This window comes from Myiozetetes cayanensis, unplaced genomic scaffold (assembly GCF_022539395.1).
Source record: "Myiozetetes cayanensis isolate MyiCay16 unplaced genomic scaffold, myiCay2020 scf4, whole genome shotgun sequence".
Classification (NCBI taxonomy): Eukaryota; Metazoa; Chordata; class Aves; order Passeriformes; family Tyrannidae; genus Myiozetetes; species Myiozetetes cayanensis.
The window spans coordinates 37,349,112-37,366,957 of NW_026087631.1; the positions used below are offsets into that span (position 1 = coordinate 37,349,112).

The 17,846-nt window shown below is 37.1% G+C and overlaps 1 protein-coding gene across 4 annotated transcripts in view; it reads left to right on the top strand.

Annotated features, from left to right (window-relative positions):
• The window catches only part of TLE1 (TLE family member 1, transcriptional corepressor), an 83,255-nt gene extending 67,368 nt beyond the window's left edge, over nt 1-15,887 (top strand). For all 4 annotated transcript variants that reach the window (XM_050329728.1, XM_050329730.1, XM_050329731.1 and 1 more), the window contains 6 exons: nt 434-683; nt 1,450-1,697; nt 3,983-4,130; nt 4,509-4,659; nt 5,097-5,173; nt 5,312-15,887. In XM_050329728.1, the coding sequence (XP_050185685.1) occupies nt 434-683; nt 1,450-1,697; nt 3,983-4,130; nt 4,509-4,659; nt 5,097-5,173; nt 5,312-5,419 (982 nt within the window). In that variant the 3' untranslated portion in view covers nt 5,420-15,887. The remainder of the gene's footprint in view (nt 1-433; nt 684-1,449; nt 1,698-3,982; nt 4,131-4,508; nt 4,660-5,096; nt 5,174-5,311) is intronic.
• The last annotated feature ends 1,959 nt before the right edge of the window (nt 15,888-17,846 follow it).

Genomic DNA, 17,846 nt, shown 5'->3' on the forward strand with positions numbered 1-17,846 from the left:
GTGCAAGCCTCCTGGAAAAAGGATGAGACAGTAGTGGCAGGTGAGGGACTGCTGCTGTAGGACTTGTGGTGCAGAGACTTGAGACTGCTGGCTAGAAACCAGGAGCTGAAAGTTCTTTTGATTATCCAGGTGATTGAGGGATTGCAGCCATGACCCTAGGTTTTAGGTTTAAGGGTAGGATTTAACCTGCTTCCTCACTACAGAAACACTTACATTGAGGCAAGCTGAAAATTTCTTTTGTGAATCCTTATCTCCCTCTGAGGTTTCATGTGCCTGTATTACTGGGCACTATAGCTCTGATTTTCATGAAAAGATGATTGGCAAAGAATTAAAATAAAAAATACTGTGTTTTTCTTGCATCATAGTACTATAATGGCTGATTTTTGTTTGTTTGTTTGTTTTGTCTTCACTTTTCTTTCTGTTCCCCAAAAAGAGCCTACTCCTTTCACGTTACTGCAGATGGTCAGATGCAGCCAGTTCCTTTCCCTCCTGATGCCCTCATTGGTCCAGGAATCCCTCGCCATGCCCGTCAGATCAACACTCTGAACCACGGGGAAGTTGTGTGTGCAGTTACCATCAGCAACCCCACAAGACACGTGTACACAGGTGGGAAGGGGTGCGTCAAAGTCTGGGACATCAGCCAGCCTGGCAACAAGAGCCCTGTCTCTCAGCTGGACTGCCTGGTAGGTGAACAGGAACTTTTCCACACTGATAGCTTCTCCTTGGAGACTCAATAAGGAAAATATCTGTCCTTGACTGAATTTTGTTCATATGACAAGGAAATCACAGGCAGATCTGTTTCCTGGTGTTTTCTTTTTTAGCACATAACAAGTTACAGAGAATGGTGCTGGTTTGTTTAGGGATAAATGTCATCACTAAGAGTCAATAACAGATTAGATCAGATTTCTGAGTAGAATAATTTTTTTCTCCCTCTTCTCCACTCTTCCACCCATTATGTTGATGATTTTTGTGCATAAGTTTAAAGAGAATGCAGCTTGGCTTATGCAGGGCTGCTGAGAACCTTCATAGTTCTTTCATTCACATGAGGAGTGACAATCTCATGTTTTATAAGATGGTAACAACCACCTTTACGCTTTATTTATTGCTATCCTTTTGTTACTTGCCTAGCACTGATGGAGTGGATTTGCAGAAATGCAAGCTTATTTTGTCTCTGTTTTTGTGTAATGAGAAAACTTGCCATTCATCAGGTTTGCAACAGAATAGTCTGTAGCAACAGGAGTCTGCAGTGTTAATTTCCGCAGCTGCAGTCTCTAATTAGTGATGAGAAGTAGATGTTTGAAACCTTTTAGAATCTGCTGGTTCCTCTTCAGTACTTTAGTAATGGAAAAAATAGCAAACTCTTTAAAACTTTGATGTAGTTAGAATCATATTAGTGGTCATTACTGGCAGGCATGTAGTAACATAACTGAGATGATTTGTGTTGTACAGAACAGAGATAACTACATCCGCTCTTGTAAATTGCTGCCTGATGGATGCACCCTTATAGTTGGCGGGGAAGCCAGCACATTATCCATATGGGACCTGGCAGCACCAACTCCTCGTATAAAAGCAGAGCTGACATCCTCAGCACCTGCCTGCTATGCACTGGCTATCAGCCCTGATTCCAAGGTGTGTTTTTCCTGCTGCAGTGATGGGAACATTGCAGTGTGGGATCTGCACAATCAGACATTGGTCAGGTGAGTCATTACTTGTTTACAGAAAATTTTAATAGAAGTTATTCTTTGGACAGCTACATAAATATTTATCTCCCTGAATAGGTTTCCTGACAGCAAAGTAAATTATATCTCTTATTCAAAGACTATGGCTTGCACCCAGGTGGGCAAGAAAGTAGTTTTGGTAGCTTCAGCCTAATCTTGGAAGATGTACTTTCACGGCCTAATGGTTTGGTACATAACCTACTGCAGTCAGTGTAAAAGTTCCTGTGAGTTTCTAATAGTTGGGATTGGTCTGCAGGTTTCTACGAGCAGCATTTCTGCTGGTTGGTGATTAGTATAGACTGAACATGCCTTTTAGGGAACTCTGAGGTTGTTCTTTGCCTTTGTCTTAAGCCTTGTTAAATAATAAAAAGAATTCTCAATTCTTATTTAATGATGTTAAGTAGGAAAATTAATCTTACAGAAGTTAATGAAAGTGTAGAACCTCAGTTCTTTAGGACAGCACAGGGGTTAACTAGAATATAAATTTGATAAATTTTTGCTTACCAAAGTAGTGATGGCTTACAATATTTTGAGAAGAGAGAGTCTAATTACTTATTAACATAAGACCATGTTACCTTAAAAGTTCTGAACACAAACACTTAAGAATATGCTTAGTCTGCTGTGTTTAAATTAAACTTCCTGTATATCAGTAATTAGCTTAAAATTGTATGCAAATAATCATGTTAATGTGTTTGCAAATTTTACTTTGTTGAACTTTTGAGTCAATAAATACAATTTTATTCATATAAAATCTTCAATTTGCCCTGTACATGCTTAGCCCCTGTAAAGGTACACTTTCTCCATCTATAACTGTCTTGTTTTTTAAATGTTTACTGTGGGTGTTCCCACCACTTTGTGATGGTTTGGACCTGACTCCCTACCAAATGCCCAAACTCACAGTAGCAGCCCACCCTTCCCCCTCCCTTCTTCCCCCGAGGGCAAAGGAAAAAAAAAACATGCAAATTGAAGAACCCAAAATCAAGCTAGTTATATAAAAAAAAAATATATATTTTATGTATATTACAGTTATATACAGTTAAGATGCTATGTATACCGCAAAAGGGAATCCAAACACCCCCGAAGGGATAGGGAAAGGGGAAAAAAGGGACAAAAAGGGACACCGAACAGGTATATGTAATCAAACTCAAGAACTATACTAATAACTAACAAAACAGATTTCACCACATCCCGTAGAAAAAGCAGGATTGGCAGACACGGCCAGCGTTCTCCAAGCCTCCATGTGTCATGCCAGCGGTCGCTGCAGGCCTCAGCCTTAGATAAACGAGACCAACGCAGGGACCCACTGTTTCTGAACCTTGCCGGAAGAGAAGAGAGCGAAGGCCTCTCCTCCCTTCTTATTTATACCCCGATTTATGTAAAAATTGTATGGAATACTGGGAACACTGCCTCTTCCTTGGTTACAAACTGGTCACCAAGGAAGGCCTAGATTAAAACTACCACACACTTGCTAGCTGATTTTGCTGACACATGGAATTTTGAGACTAGAGGTACAAAACAAAATGTACCTCTTGACCTTTCCATGGCAGCTCTTAGTGATTCATATCCTTTGTTCCCAAGCTCGTTTTCTTTTCCCCACCTGCCATCCACCTTTCACACTGAGGCACAGGATTTTGCTAGTTGATTGGTGATGAAAAATGCAGGAAGAATGCTTTTACCAAAGGCTTAAGAACAACTTGAGATGACCTTCTGGTTCCTGAAAGCTGGCAGTTCCTAATGAGAAGGACTGCACCACTTAGATTTTTCTAATCTGCCACAGAGAATACAACTTTGTGACTCAACAATGCTAGAGTTTAATTTTCTGGATCTCTATCTGGATCTCTTTCTATTAATATCTTATTATTTTTCTTCTTGACTTGCAGCCAAAGAAAAATACAGAAGCTGTTTTCTAAAGCTGGAAGTTTTGCTCCCTGAGCACTTGATATAATCTGACTTGCCCTTAGTGGTTTTAACTATAGTTACTGTGCTTTACTATTCTCACGAGGTGGGGTTTTTTTGCTTTTCAAAACCTGATAGGAAAGATTTGACTTTATTCAGCTGGCCATGATGCAGTTCATTCCTCTACCACCTGGAAAATGTTTTTGTAGTGCTGGTATTTAATGCTTAGAAAAAGGGAGGGGCTCATTCTTGCTCATCGGCAGACACAGAAGAGATGACACACATGTACGGAGTCCAAAACTAACATCACAACAGTGTTTACCTTGAGCTCTGGCAGGAAATAATTATTCAATCTGTTTTTTTATCAGGCAATTCCAGGGCCACACAGATGGAGCCAGCTGTATTGACATTTCTAATGATGGTACCAAGCTCTGGACAGGTGGTTTGGATAACACTGTCAGATCCTGGGACTTAAGAGAGGGGAGACAGCTACAGCAGCATGACTTCACATCACAGGTAACATGATTTTCCTACATCTTGGGGAACTGTGTGCTGTGAGAGGGAAACATTTAGGATGAGAGGTGAGATTGAGTCCAGTGCAACTGGCACATTGTTCCCGCTCTTCCTTTTGGCTGCTCACAACACAGTATTTTGAAGCTTTCTTATATACTTAGAATCCAGAAAAAAATGAGAGCCTGACACTACTCTTTTTTCCTAAGTTAATAGCTAAGAACAGGAGTTATTTAGTTACTTGGATTTTGAACTGCAGTCTTACTATTGAACTATTTGAATTTGCCCTTATTTCTCTCTCCCTCTCCCAGTTAGTTTTAACTTCAGAAGAAAGAACTATCTTTAGGAAAAAAATAAAAGGTGTAAATGTGGTTTAATTTTCAGATATTTTCCCTTGGTTATTGTCCTACTGGTGAATGGCTAGCTGTGGGAATGGAGAGCAGCAATGTAGAAGTGCTACATGTAAATAAACCAGACAAATATCAACTGCACCTTCATGAGAGTTGTGTATTGTCACTCAAGTTTGCTTACTGTGGTAAGTTGCCCTGAACACAGAACTGGAGATCAGGGCTCTAATTTGTGTTTTGCTGATTAATTATGATATAGTCATAGCTCATTTGATAATCAAAATTTATTTAGGATTTCAGTTTAAGTAATGAATAAATATCTCTGCTTTATGAATTCACATGGACTTATCTACAAACAGCCATCCTTTTGTCTAAAGGCTGCTGTGAGGATTGATTCATGTGTAAAAAGCTATTTCTCTTTACAGAGTCTAGGGATTTACTAGCGTGTAACGCATTGCAAAAGTGCAAGTGTCCACACTGATTGTAAGCAAAAGTACTATGTTGATTAGTGGTGACAGCTTTTATAATGGTAATTAATTACCAGATTTCATTGATAAGAATTGAAAATACAAAATTTGTCAGAGTATATTTCATGTTTTCATAGTCCTTCTGGTTTATATTTTAGGTAAATGGTTTGTGAGTACTGGGAAAGATAACCTTCTTAATGCGTGGAGAACTCCTTATGGAGCCAGTATCTTCCAGGTGAGAGTGATGTTGCTTTTAAAGAAAAAGTTAGAATACCCAGAGTCCCAAGAGTGGACTCAGATATCTTCATTTATGTGATCTACCCAAAATGGGTAACTGACTTTTTTTAATGATATATTTCTATTTTTCTTCTAGTCAAAAGAATCTTCATCAGTGCTTAGTTGTGACATCTCTGTGGATGATAAGTACATAGTCACTGGCTCTGGAGACAAAAAAGCTACAGTCTATGAAGTTATCTACTGAAAAATATGATGGGGATATAACTTCTAGAAGTTGAACTGGCCCAAATTGTTCTTAATGGCAGAAGTAAAAAGGTTTTGACTCTTAAAAGGAACGAAAGTGTTGAGGTTCCAGACCTTGCCATGAAACTACTCCGATTTTTCAAAATAGAAGGCAACATCCAGCAACTAAAGACTGACTACGTGGACCAGACGGAACACAGAGGCAAGACGGACAGATTTAGCCTAGGTTTTTGACATAGTTTTTAAAAGCCAAGTCTACTGAAGAATGTTGCAGCCTTTTATTTTTTTTCTTTCTTTATGACCTCATGCAAATTTTTCTCATTGCCTGAATATGGGGGATAAATACCTTTCCGTTCCTTGCAGTTCAAGTTGCATTCTGTCCTGTGTAGAGCAGTAATGTCTCAGATGAACTTGTTTCCTGGTTTTACATCTTGTGATATGTTTTTATATTTTTGTTGAGGGTCAAACATTTGTATAAATTGTAAATATATTTAGTTTACTACAGTAAAGGCTTTAGTATCAACAACCAGTCTTCCCCCTTGCCCCCTCCCTGTCTGCCCTGCTTATTTAAAATTAAAAACCTTTTGGGGATATAAGTACCTTTTTAGAATCAAAAGCAAACACTATGTATAGTTTGAAAATGGTGTCTTATTCTTTATAACTATTCCTAGATTCCTTTATCATACTTCAAAGTAGTTGTTTTGACATACTAGGGTATCAAGTCCGGTAGATACTGTCTTGTGCTACAGAAAACTTAAAAGGCAATTTTGTACTAATTATAGTGTAAATATAAAAATTGAACATTTCATAAAGCTGTGCTGTTTATTTTAAGTTTATTCTGATGTCCCATGTATATGTTTTTTGACAGAAACAGTAATATGTGCCTGATCATAACTCATTCACTCATTTCTCTAGAAAAAAAGGGACTTCCCTCTCCTTTTCTCCCCAGTTGAACAGAATTCATGTGAGACTGCGTTTCAGCTAAGTACATCAGAGCTTTTATTCGTTAACAGAGGATATCTGTGATGAGAAAAGCTAGATAAGTTATATCCTTCATATTTTACAGAGAAGTGGTAGTTAATGACCATTTCCTTTTTAAAATCTCATTTAGAGTTAGATACTCAGGTAAATTACCAAAAGTGTGAGTTTTACAGGGGATCACTTAAAGATGTTAAATACTTTCAGGGCTGCAAGTGAAGTGAATTAATCTAAACTAAGTTAAATTTGCTTCTTAATGTCTTGTGAGAATGTTGACAAAGGAATATTTTGATTTGTAACTAATCCACTCTACGAATTAACTAGAATTAATTTTCCTGAGTGTCCCATGTTACACCGGCCTGTAGGCTCTATGCATTCACATGGAGCAATCTTTGAGTCCTTTCCCCTGTGGCATGAGTGTGATACATCTGTGAAGAGCCATGCTAAGCATCCAGTTACCAAAGCTATGCATCTTCAAGTTTTCCTTATGTACTCAAGAGCAGTGGATCGGGGAGAATGTGTTAATTTTATTCAGTGTTTTTTCAGATAAATGAGTTCTACCACTGTGTGCTAGACAAACCTAGCTATTGCACCAGTGAGGGCCATACATTTCCTGCACTCTGTAATTTAATTAGGATTTCTGTTGCTAATGGAGAATACAGATGAACAGAAGGATGTCTTTAAACAAACAATTCAGATTACACAAACTGGCATACAGTTAAGACTCATCTCTAAAGATCTGCTTTCTCATTTTGCTAGCATTTCACAATGACCTATATCCCTACTCTTCCAAAGACAGGCATGTAGGAGGAAACAAGTTTGACTGACAGATGCATTGGCTAGATAAGGAATTTCTCATCTGGGAGCAAATTTTATCTTAGTTTTCAGTCTGAACAGTTTTCTTTTCAATTTATATGACTATTCTACTGAAACCATTTTATAGCATTTAGAATTGTAATAGCCTTAATGTATTAACTTTGCATTTGGAATGTAAAATGTTAACCATTCAGGATAATCTGGTCTCCTAGACATTTAAAATTAGTGTTCTATCCATATGTATCTATATCTTTGTCAATTGCTGTGTTGTCAATATGTATCCTTATGAAAATGGCAGGCCAGCTTAGGTGCTGGCTATGTTGCTTTCACTCCAAAAGCAGAACCATCAGGCTTTTCAGAGAATTAACTATATTTGCTACATTGAAATACTGTGAAATGCTGTGTCATTTTTAAAAGGCAAAATTTAAAAAAAAAAAAAGTGTTTACTAGATTTTACTTGATTTTTACCCTTTTCATATTGAAGTTTCTCTGAACATCTGACTCTGCCAATGATCATTGACTTTAGTAGTACTGGCAAATTTCTGTAGTTAGGAACATTTGGGTTTTTTCCAAATTGGTATCACCTTGGCTTTTACTTTATAGGTCTTCTTTTGCTATTCTCTTAAGTTGATATTAGAGGAACCAAGAATGCAAGTGTTCTAACACATCCATGTAAACTAAAGTAAAATAACACGAGTATAATGGATCTGCTATATGTTGCAACATAGTGCTTGGTAGTAAGACCACATTCTTGGCAATCAGGAGGTTTAAAATCATAGTATTAGGAAAATCATAAAATACCTCGTCTTCTTAGCTTTTAAAATTCACAGTGTTTCAGAGCAGTTATGGAATTGGACATTATTTATGCATGTGAATGGATTTAATCATATTTGTACCATATATTTCTTGATTGTAATTAAGAAATTAATTCTTTTTTCCCCCATCAGATCTACTTTAAACCTTGAGTCTAAAAACTTGCATCATAAAGTAGTTATCTCAATTTGTTGTTTCAGATTTCACTTTCAGTTTATGAAACACTGCGGGTTTTTTCATCTGTCAGGCAGTAAAGCCTATTCCACCTGCAGATGTAATTTTTAATGGAAAGATAGATTCAGTGACATCTAGGCATCTGTCTACACAATAACCCAAAATATTTAAAACATGTCAAGCTTTTAACTTCTGTAAGTTCTGTGTAAAGTAGTGGGTGGAAATAATTGCATATTGAATGAAGAAACAGACCAACTAAGATAAGCAGTAACAGCAAAGGCACTGGAAAAGCCACATGGAAAAAAGAAGTACACCAGTAACTATAGTGTAGATAGTTATTATTTTTTTTAGTAATTTTATTTACAGTCATAATAGATTCCTTTGGTTAGCCCCTTTTTGGGACAGTTTTTGTTTGCTGGGTGGCCCTCAGTATTCAGAGACACCTAAATGCTACTCTGCCAAATGCTAGTGCTGGATAGAAGTAGGGAGTCCTTACAAAGGACATTTTGGATGTCAGTGCAAACAGTAACCGATGATGTGACAATATCAATTCAACTGAACAAAATCCTTTGTCAGCTCTAATATGTATATTTTGTATATGTGCACTTGGCATAACCCTTTATAAATCACTTGTGCAGAAAGTCATATTATTCCATACAATGCAATTGTCAGTTTGTCAAACTATCTCTTTTTGATTATAATTCCAAACAAAGATAGTTCCCCATGTTAATCTACAAGCCTCTGGTACCTAAGAGAGAATTTTCATTTACATTAGTTCTTTTTATCTCATTTGGCATTTCAAAACCTTTTGTTCCTTAAAAGGAATAAAATATTAATTTCTTAGACTGTTAACAGTAGTGTTATTTTTAAATGTAAACATCAATATAAAATCTGTCTTATACATGTTTATATCTGTCTTATATGTTAGACATCTAGTCTTATACATGCTTTAATTTATGAATGGTTGACCGTAATTTTTCTGTCACACTTTTGTGGCACAAGTGATACAAGTAGAATTTTCAGAAGTGTTTAAATTACGTAAGCAACTTAAATTCAGATTGGCAATTTGCTTTTTGGTTTTGGTGTTTAGTTTTGGTGGAGTTTTTTGGGTTTTTTTTGCTTGTTGTTTTCATGGAAAGACTGGCCCACTTATGAACCTGGGGGATTATGTAAGATAGTTAGAATAGTCCTTCATATTTTTTATTATATTGGTGCAATTTTGAGTTGATGGGGAAATTCCACCATTCTAGTAATAAAGAAGGTGGATTTTGATGTTTTCAGGTTAAGGAATAGTACTGACTTCAGATTTCACACTACTGAAAAAGCGTTTACCTCTTAAATCACTTCACTGGAGAAGCTGGACTGGCTCTAACTCTTCTCTCTCCTTGAAAGATTCCCTTTTTTTTCCCTACCACAAGTACATAGGAAGAACATGAGGATGTAGATTTATACAAGACATCAGTCATGGTGTCTTTTCGAGAGGGGAAGCAACTCAGAATAGAACCTGATGAACACCAGAATGAAAGAAGGTGTTCATGGCAGGGAATACATGGAGAGACAGAATTACGGAATCATTTAGGTTGGAAAAGACCTCCAAATCATCAAGTCCCATTCTTGAATGAACTTGACCATGTCAACTAAACCTTAGAACCATGTGCTGCATCCAGTCATTTCTTGCATGGGTGGTGACTCCACCACCTCCATAGGCAGCCCATTCCAATGCTTGACAATCCTTCCTATAAGAAAATTCTCCCTAATATCCAACCTGAACCTCTCCTGGCACAGCTTGAAGCTATATCTTCTTATCTTGTCAGTAGTTGCCTGATAAAAGAGACCAACGCCCTCCTGGCTGTACCCTCCTTTCAAGTAGTTATAAATAGCAATAAGGTCACCCCTGAGCCACTGCTTCTCCAGCCTAAACAACCCCAGCTCCCTTAGCCACTCCTTAAAAGATTTATGCTCCAGACCCTTCACGAGCTCCCTTGCTCTTTTCTGGACACTGCTTAAGGTTGTTCTTGTAGTGCAGGGCCAAAACTGAATTGAGAATGAGACATGCTCCCTTACCCATGCTAAGGAAAGGGAAGATCCCTTTCCTAGTTCTTCTGGCCACACCATTGCTAACACAAGCCAGGATACCACTGGCCTTCTTGGCTACCTGGGCACACTGATGGACAAGAGAAAATGAGAGCTTACACACACATACATTTTAGGGGTAATCTAACATGAAATCTACAAAATTCACTAAGAATGAGATTCCAGTATGCAATTTGTCAGTAAGGTTGTTCTAATGTTTCTGCATATTAATTCAAGGACATTTGGGCTGTGTATTGGAACTGTAAGTTTCTTTGACATCCATAAGCAGTCATCTAATCCTAAGAGGGAGTTAAATCACAGTTGGTTCTCAATATTTCCCTTTACCTTATATTTTCGTAGCTCAAGATCCACTTCTAAGCAATTGATAATCCCATTTTCAGCAGCATGCTGAAAATGTGTCCTGTTGCAGCTTAAGAGCTTAGTGCAGTGTGGTAGATTTTTCTAGGGAAACCAGACATGTAGGACTTGGGTGCTTGAAAAATCTGCCCTATGGTTCTAGCTTACTGACATTTCTGAGGAATTTATTCAGAATTTTTGTTCAACTAGGAGAGCTCAAACAATCACTTAGATGTTTTCTAAAGCAACAAAACCTGTTTCAAGCCTACTTTTAAGTACATGGGTGGACTTAGTTGGTTTTATGTTTTGGCTTGTTTTTTTATTATTTTGTGTTGATTTATTTCTTTTTTCATCTTACATAAAAATTATAAATTGAATACAACAAGAAAACATGAAGGGAAATTAGAAGAATGAATAATTGTTTTAAAGGGTGAAATGTTCTTGAAGATACTGTATTTCAAAACCTATTACTTCTATGATACATTAATTCTTGAGAGAGATGGATTTGTGTTTTCTTGAGGCTAAAGTGCTGTTCAGAAACTGAATACCAAAAAATTTGTGTTTTAGGGACAAATGTTAATTATTTTCAGATCTGAGCAGGTTTCATTTTCAAATCTGAACATTTAAAAAATTTTTTTTTTGGGGGGGGGTTGTTTGTTTGTTTTTTCCCCATGTTTCTTTTTGTGGGCTTCCACAGTTCACTCCTGTAAGGTGAACAACAGTCTGTGTCCTTTCTGGCTATATCCTCTCTACTATACCTTAGTAAGAATTTTGTGGCTTACAAGCCTGTTGGTGATACACAGACTACAGAAAAATCTGATTGAATATTTAGGTGGATAACTACATAGATTACATGAGTTAGTGTATGTTGTACTAATATCTCTTACTAAAGCAAGCACCCAGAAATAAAATAGCTGCATTGTTCCATACTTTTATTGTTTGTGAAATTGATGGTCAGTGTGGTTGACTCTCCATAGAAAAATTCTGTGGTGGCTCCTGAGATAAAGCTTAAAATTTTGAGATCTTTTCTTTCCTCTCATAAAATTTCACATGTGATTTTGCCTACTGTAAGGTTATGTTGATTCATAGAAAGGATACCTCAAGGAACACTAAACAGTTCTGTTGTGTACAGAACATTTGTACTGTGAACATTGCCTTTGCCATTTTCACAGTACAAAGGTATAATATCTCTGAAACCCTGTTTCTATCTGTCTTCTGCCAAAAATGAGTTAGAGGCAAAGACAACACATAGTTTGGAGATTAAGTAGTCAAACATACCATTATCATTATCCCTTTTGTATACTCTGTCATTAGCATAGAAAATGGAGATGATAGCCTGTAAATGCAAACAATAAATGTTGTTTTTCCTTCAAGCACTGATTTTAATGGCAGTTTAAAGAGGTTAATAAGCAGAATGAAGGGGTCATAAATGCAAGTTAACCCACAGCACTGAGAAACTTAAAAATCACTTGTTACTTTCCTGGTAGTGAACCTAATTAGTTTAAAATAAAATTCATCTGTTCATTTCACAATCTTTGTCACACTTCCTTCCGCAATCCACAGTGGATTACCCCACTATTTAAAAATTTGGCTGCAATTATGATAAGCTAATAACTGTGGTTTACTGTAGCAAGATATCTTGCAGAGCTGTGAAGATTCCCTTTATTCTTAAAAAATAGTCATCTATTGGTTTGGGGTTTTTTTGGTGCAATTGAACCTGCCTATTTTTTTAATTTGGTTACAAGTACATATACAATCTGATGGCTTTACAAATTTGAAATATTTTTAATTGTTGATGAATCAACCAAACACTGTTGTTAAGTATGTAAATATCCTTAATGTCAGTTTGGTATGTGCTTAGCATGCCATGCATGCAACAAAACTTTAGAGTGATTCAACTTTTGTGGCCCCATTAAATTTACTTCCTGCAATAAGTTTCCTTTTTCATACAGGGACCAGTTTACTACCATGCTCCCCTGTGTTTCTACCTGAATATATATATTAGACCTCTAGAGATGTTTTAATGAGTTATACATACATGATACTTCTACCTTTCTCTGTCTTTCTGGTTGTTAAGTATGTGAGATGTGTATTTCTAACAGCAGTTGAGTGAATATTCACAAATCTATGATATAATTAAATTTTTGAATGTGTACTTCCAGAAGTTTATAGACTGGTATAGATAAATCATTAGTTTTCATTTGTCATATTCAGGATTTTCAAATCCTGATATTCTCTTGTTTTTATCAGTGAATCTGTAAAAGGAAATACTTCTGGATTTTGAGTGGTTTTCATAGCTTTTTTATTTGTTTATGTAGACACTCTTCTTTGTTGAGTGCAAGTTATTGACCTGGTACTCTTATTTATAATTCTGACTGGTTCTTCAGTATTTTATCAAACTGTAATTTATTAAAAACCACAAATATAAAATGGGGATATTAATGACAAGTGGTTTAAATGTGAGAGCTTCAAAATGCATGTTAGAATATTTCAATACTTTGTTCACTGTAATTTTATATTTTTTCATTACTCAAGTAATTAAAAAAATCCTTAGGGTTGAATTATAGTAAAATTTTATATATCTCAGTACTAATTTTGTCTCCCAACAGACAGCAATAATTTAGATGGGATTGTTTTTATCTAATTTATTCTTGGAGGGGGGTGGAAGAGAAAAATATTAACCTTGCAAATTTTGTTAATTATAATTTCCTTACTATTGTTGGTTGTTTTTAATAATCTCCATGCCTTTGGAAAGGTATTCTTCTATATTTTGAAGAAAAACATACAGATATACAGGGTTTTGTAATAGAATGCATTTACAGTATTTATCCCCTGAGTTATTTGTAACAGTAAGGGGAAGTACAGTGACAGATATAACTTGCAATAGTTGCTAGTGTTATGTGCCTTTGAATCACTTTCTTTAGTTCATTAATTTTTTTTGTTTGTTTGTAGCTTAGGTGGGGGTTAGCAGCTTTAAATCAGTTTCATTTCTGTCGAAGTGGATATGATGATACATTCTTACAGCTTTACTAGTCTTTAAATAATTTTCAATCTGCAAGGTATATGGTTGGGTGAGTGGTTTTGAATTGTTTTAACTGCTCAGGTAAATGTCTTGGTTTCAAAAATTGCGAGAGTAGAGGGAGAACTTACCAGTCATATTTGGTTTTTTTTTAAAGCTTTCATTTTCTACTATATATAATCAGTGGGACTTTCTTACCACAATAAGTGTGCTCACTGTTGATTATTTTAGTGTTCCCATACTTTACACTGTCTTACTCATTTGAATTTAGCTTTCAAATAAATCCCTATCCATAGGCACCTGCTTTGTACCTTAACAAGTATGAAAATAGTCAAAATATTTTGTGCTTGACAGAGAGACTGCATGTTTCTGAGTGTGAATAGCATTTAGCAGGGCTTGTCTAGTTAAAAGACAGTTAAACTAGTAATCATACATGATCTGTGTCTAACTGTCGTTCGCATAAAAAGTGCAACAAAGTGATGTGTGGTGATAGCAATTCAGAAGGAAAAGAATATGAAATTCAGATAGCAGCTTGAATGGTTTGCTGTTAGCATGGGGCCCAGTAACACTACAAAGCTATAAACTCTGTCTTTCTAGATTGCCCAGTTAGGTGGCAGAGATGCAATTTGTCTTTTCTGAAGCCACCTGCTGCTTGCTAGCTCCATCTCCTGTCACAGCCTATTAGCTCCCCAAGAAAATTGGTGGGAAATTGCCTGCAGATTGTAGGAAATTGCATCTCCAGGCCCTGGAAAAAATGTAGGATAGCACAACACTGATCCTCCCAGAGCAGCTATTAATACAGCAAAAGCTGACGTTTGGCAGTGTGAAACAACTTTGCTGAATAAAGACTGTATTATGTGAGGTTGAAAGAGGGAACAAATTATTATCCTAGCTATGCTTATAGTCAGCCTGTTCCAGGGAGCTTAAGCATGAGTGGTAGTTTTTGCTGCCCCCCCCCAGCTCATTCCTATTGGAAGATGGAAGATGAGATGTTACAGCCTTATACAGAAATTTCCTTGTACAGATGGGCAAAATGCACTCGATATTTAAATTATGTTAGTATGTATGAAATTCAAATAATAAGTGACAAAGCTGAAAGATAATTTGTGAAGCTTATATCAAAAAAATTTATAGGTGCCTCTGCTTGGTTGAGCCTTGGTCAGATTAGAAACAGCTTTTTGACTATTTCAATCTATGTGTATATACATTTGATTTTGGAGCAGTTACAGTGAAATGGAACTGATTTGTACTGTAACTGTTGAGTGTAAGAATTCACGGAATAGACATTAGTTCTGATATATTTTAGCATTAAATTTCTTGCTGCTATGAGGCTCACCTATGTCTTGTTTAAACAAATTCCCATGTGCTTTTTATGGTGTGATATGCAATTAATTTCATCCTCTGTCATTTCTAGTAGAGCTACCTTTCTAATCTTGTACTTTACCTCAGTTTTTATAGGGCCTTTTAATAAAAAAAGTTGACTTTTCCTTGAATCCTGAGAGAGGGGATATGTAGAGTTAGTTTGCAACATAAAAATAAATGCCAGCGTTTTCTTTGAGCTTGCAATTGTACTTCGTTGGGTCAAAGCCTCCTGAGGAAGATGTGTTTGTGAATCAGAATGATGTATTGATCAGAAGCAAGTATGAGGAGGGCAGCAGGAGGGAAAAAGTCATTTTGCAGTTGCTGTTTTCAAACTCAGCTGAGATCTGTTGGTAACTGGCAACTGCCCAGGGATCTGAGTGAAATCAATATGCTCATTTCCTATTGTAGTGGTGTCCACTGTTGTAAATGAGCTGACAAGGCTTACGAACACTCACACAGCTGATTAGAGAAAATTAGTGGCCTGCCTTATGGAGCTGAGGCAGAAGAGCAGAGTATAGGGCAGCATGGCAAAACAGGCATTGCTTGTAGTTCAAAGCACAGCTGAAGGGGATCAGAAGAACTTCATGTTATGGGGCTATCTGAACACCTGTTTTGAATTCTTGTGGTGATGAATGCACACATATGTCAATCTGAAATGCTAATTTGTTGAGGCATTGTCTTTCTAAATTAGTTATAGCACCTTTTTTGGAAGGTATGCAGTTTAGTGCTCTGTGTCTTTTCTTGTAAAACACAAATGCAGGAACAGAAGAGCTATGGCACTTGAGCCTTTATTCTGTATTTACAGTAGTTGTTCATCTTCCAGGGTATTTACATACTAATTGCATTCTCAAAATAAACCTTGCCATTTAGTAACTAATGTGGGTTTTTTGTATAGTGCAATACATGCATTGGATGAGCAAAGAACATTTAGAGAACACAGAAAATCTGTCCCATTTAGGGGATACAGAAAATCTACCCTGGCTGATCACTGGATATGCCTTCTCTTGTAACAAACACACAAACTAAATTGAGTGATAGAGTATGAAGAATTTAATTTCTTCTGGCTGATGGGACTGTTACTTCCATGCATACTCTGGCTTTAATGAGGCCAAGCTTATTATTCTACACAGAGCAAGGAGGTAACAAATCATTCTGTATGAAAAGCAGAAACTTGTCATAAATTCAAAGCTGCAACGTCTTGCTTTGCTATGGGAAGAACCAAAATTCAGACTGGGCTGTGAGAGATTTGGAGTGCTCCAAATGCTTTTCTGGATAGCTGAATTGTTTGAGAGGATTGGCGGGAGGGGGGTGGGGAAAAACTTCCTGACAAACCAGGTTTTGGCCAACACTTTAAGACTGGAAAAGATGTGCAAACCATAAGTAGCACCCTTCATCCTATAAGAGTTGATGAGCTCCAGCAAAAGACAACACAGTAAACTGTGCTGGGTTTCTTTTTCTGTAGTTAGTTCAAAGAGAGTTTGTAGTCAGTCTAAGTTCTGGTCAATCAGAGTTTGGTCAGACCATGTTTTTCATAATACATAAATACAGCCAATAATACATCAGAAAAACAAGATCTGAGTTCTTTTAATCAGCCTGACTTGATTTTGGTTTTAATTATGTCTTCCTGTGTAACACTTCTCATTTTCATCAGTAGGAAGATGCAGCTTTTTTGCTCATCTCTATTCAAAATTCCAGTATTCCAACTGTCATAAAATGGTTCTAATTGACTGCAGCATGGAGTGAATTTTTTGCTGGTGTCATTTTTCCTAGCCCCAGGAAAAATTTTTTAACCATGATTTTTTTTTTAACTATTCGTTCTACGCAGGGTCATATTCAGTCATTCATTGGAAAAATTCACAATTTTTTTCCAAGTTCTCAATGAATGGCTTCCACTGAGTGTTTCATTTTTATGAAATAGTTGATTGGAGCATTACTGGGGTCGGTGAAAATATCTTTTCTCTTGCATCATACCTTTCTGATACTCTAGCTGAAAATAAACCAACCGAGTCCCCACTCAGTTGAAGAACTCAACACTGAAAATCCAAATACAGCTTGGTCCATTTAGCAAAGAAGCTTTTTATTTTCTAAGAAATACCCTAAGGTTTTTTTCACTCTAATAAAGACTCATCTTCCTGCTTATAAAAAGGCACTAAGAAGGTGTATAACATGACCACAGCCCTTGTAAAGGCTTTTAGTGCTGGGACAGTGCAGGGGCAGCTTGAAATAGGGAGGAGGGGAGGAAGATGAAGAGCAAAGCCTCCCTTTTTACCATTTTTTTTCTTCGTGCTAGACTGTGAGGTGGGAGAGGTCACTGGCCTTCAAGACAGAACGTTGGGCAAGGAGCTGAGGGATGGGGAGGTGAGAGAGGGGGACTGATGTGTGAGGCCTACTGGGAGAATGGTCACCGGGAGAAATTCAGGGGAGGAGGGTATGAGAAGATGCAGCATAAATAAATCTCTTGTGGATGAGGAGGAGCCAAGAAAAGTCAGAATAACTAATTTACATTCTCGTCACTAAATGTGGTTTGGGGTCTGGGGTAGTCCAAGATGGTCCAGGGACAAGTGAAGAAAAAGATCTTGAACAAAGGGGTTTGTGGGGTGATATCAAGTCTTTGGTTTGTTGTGATTGCTTCCACTTGTGGAGTGTCCACTAATTTAGCAGTGAACTTCTCATCTCCCTCACCTCCCTGCAGCAATCTGCTCTGCAGTGGGTTCAAAGGATCTGAGGGGAAGGAATTGCACACCCTGGCTCTGCTGCTTCTCTCCAGCCAGGGCAAAGGACTGCTTTTTCTGGGGCTTGTTTACTGGAAAGGAAGGTGGATGTGGATTGGATTGGA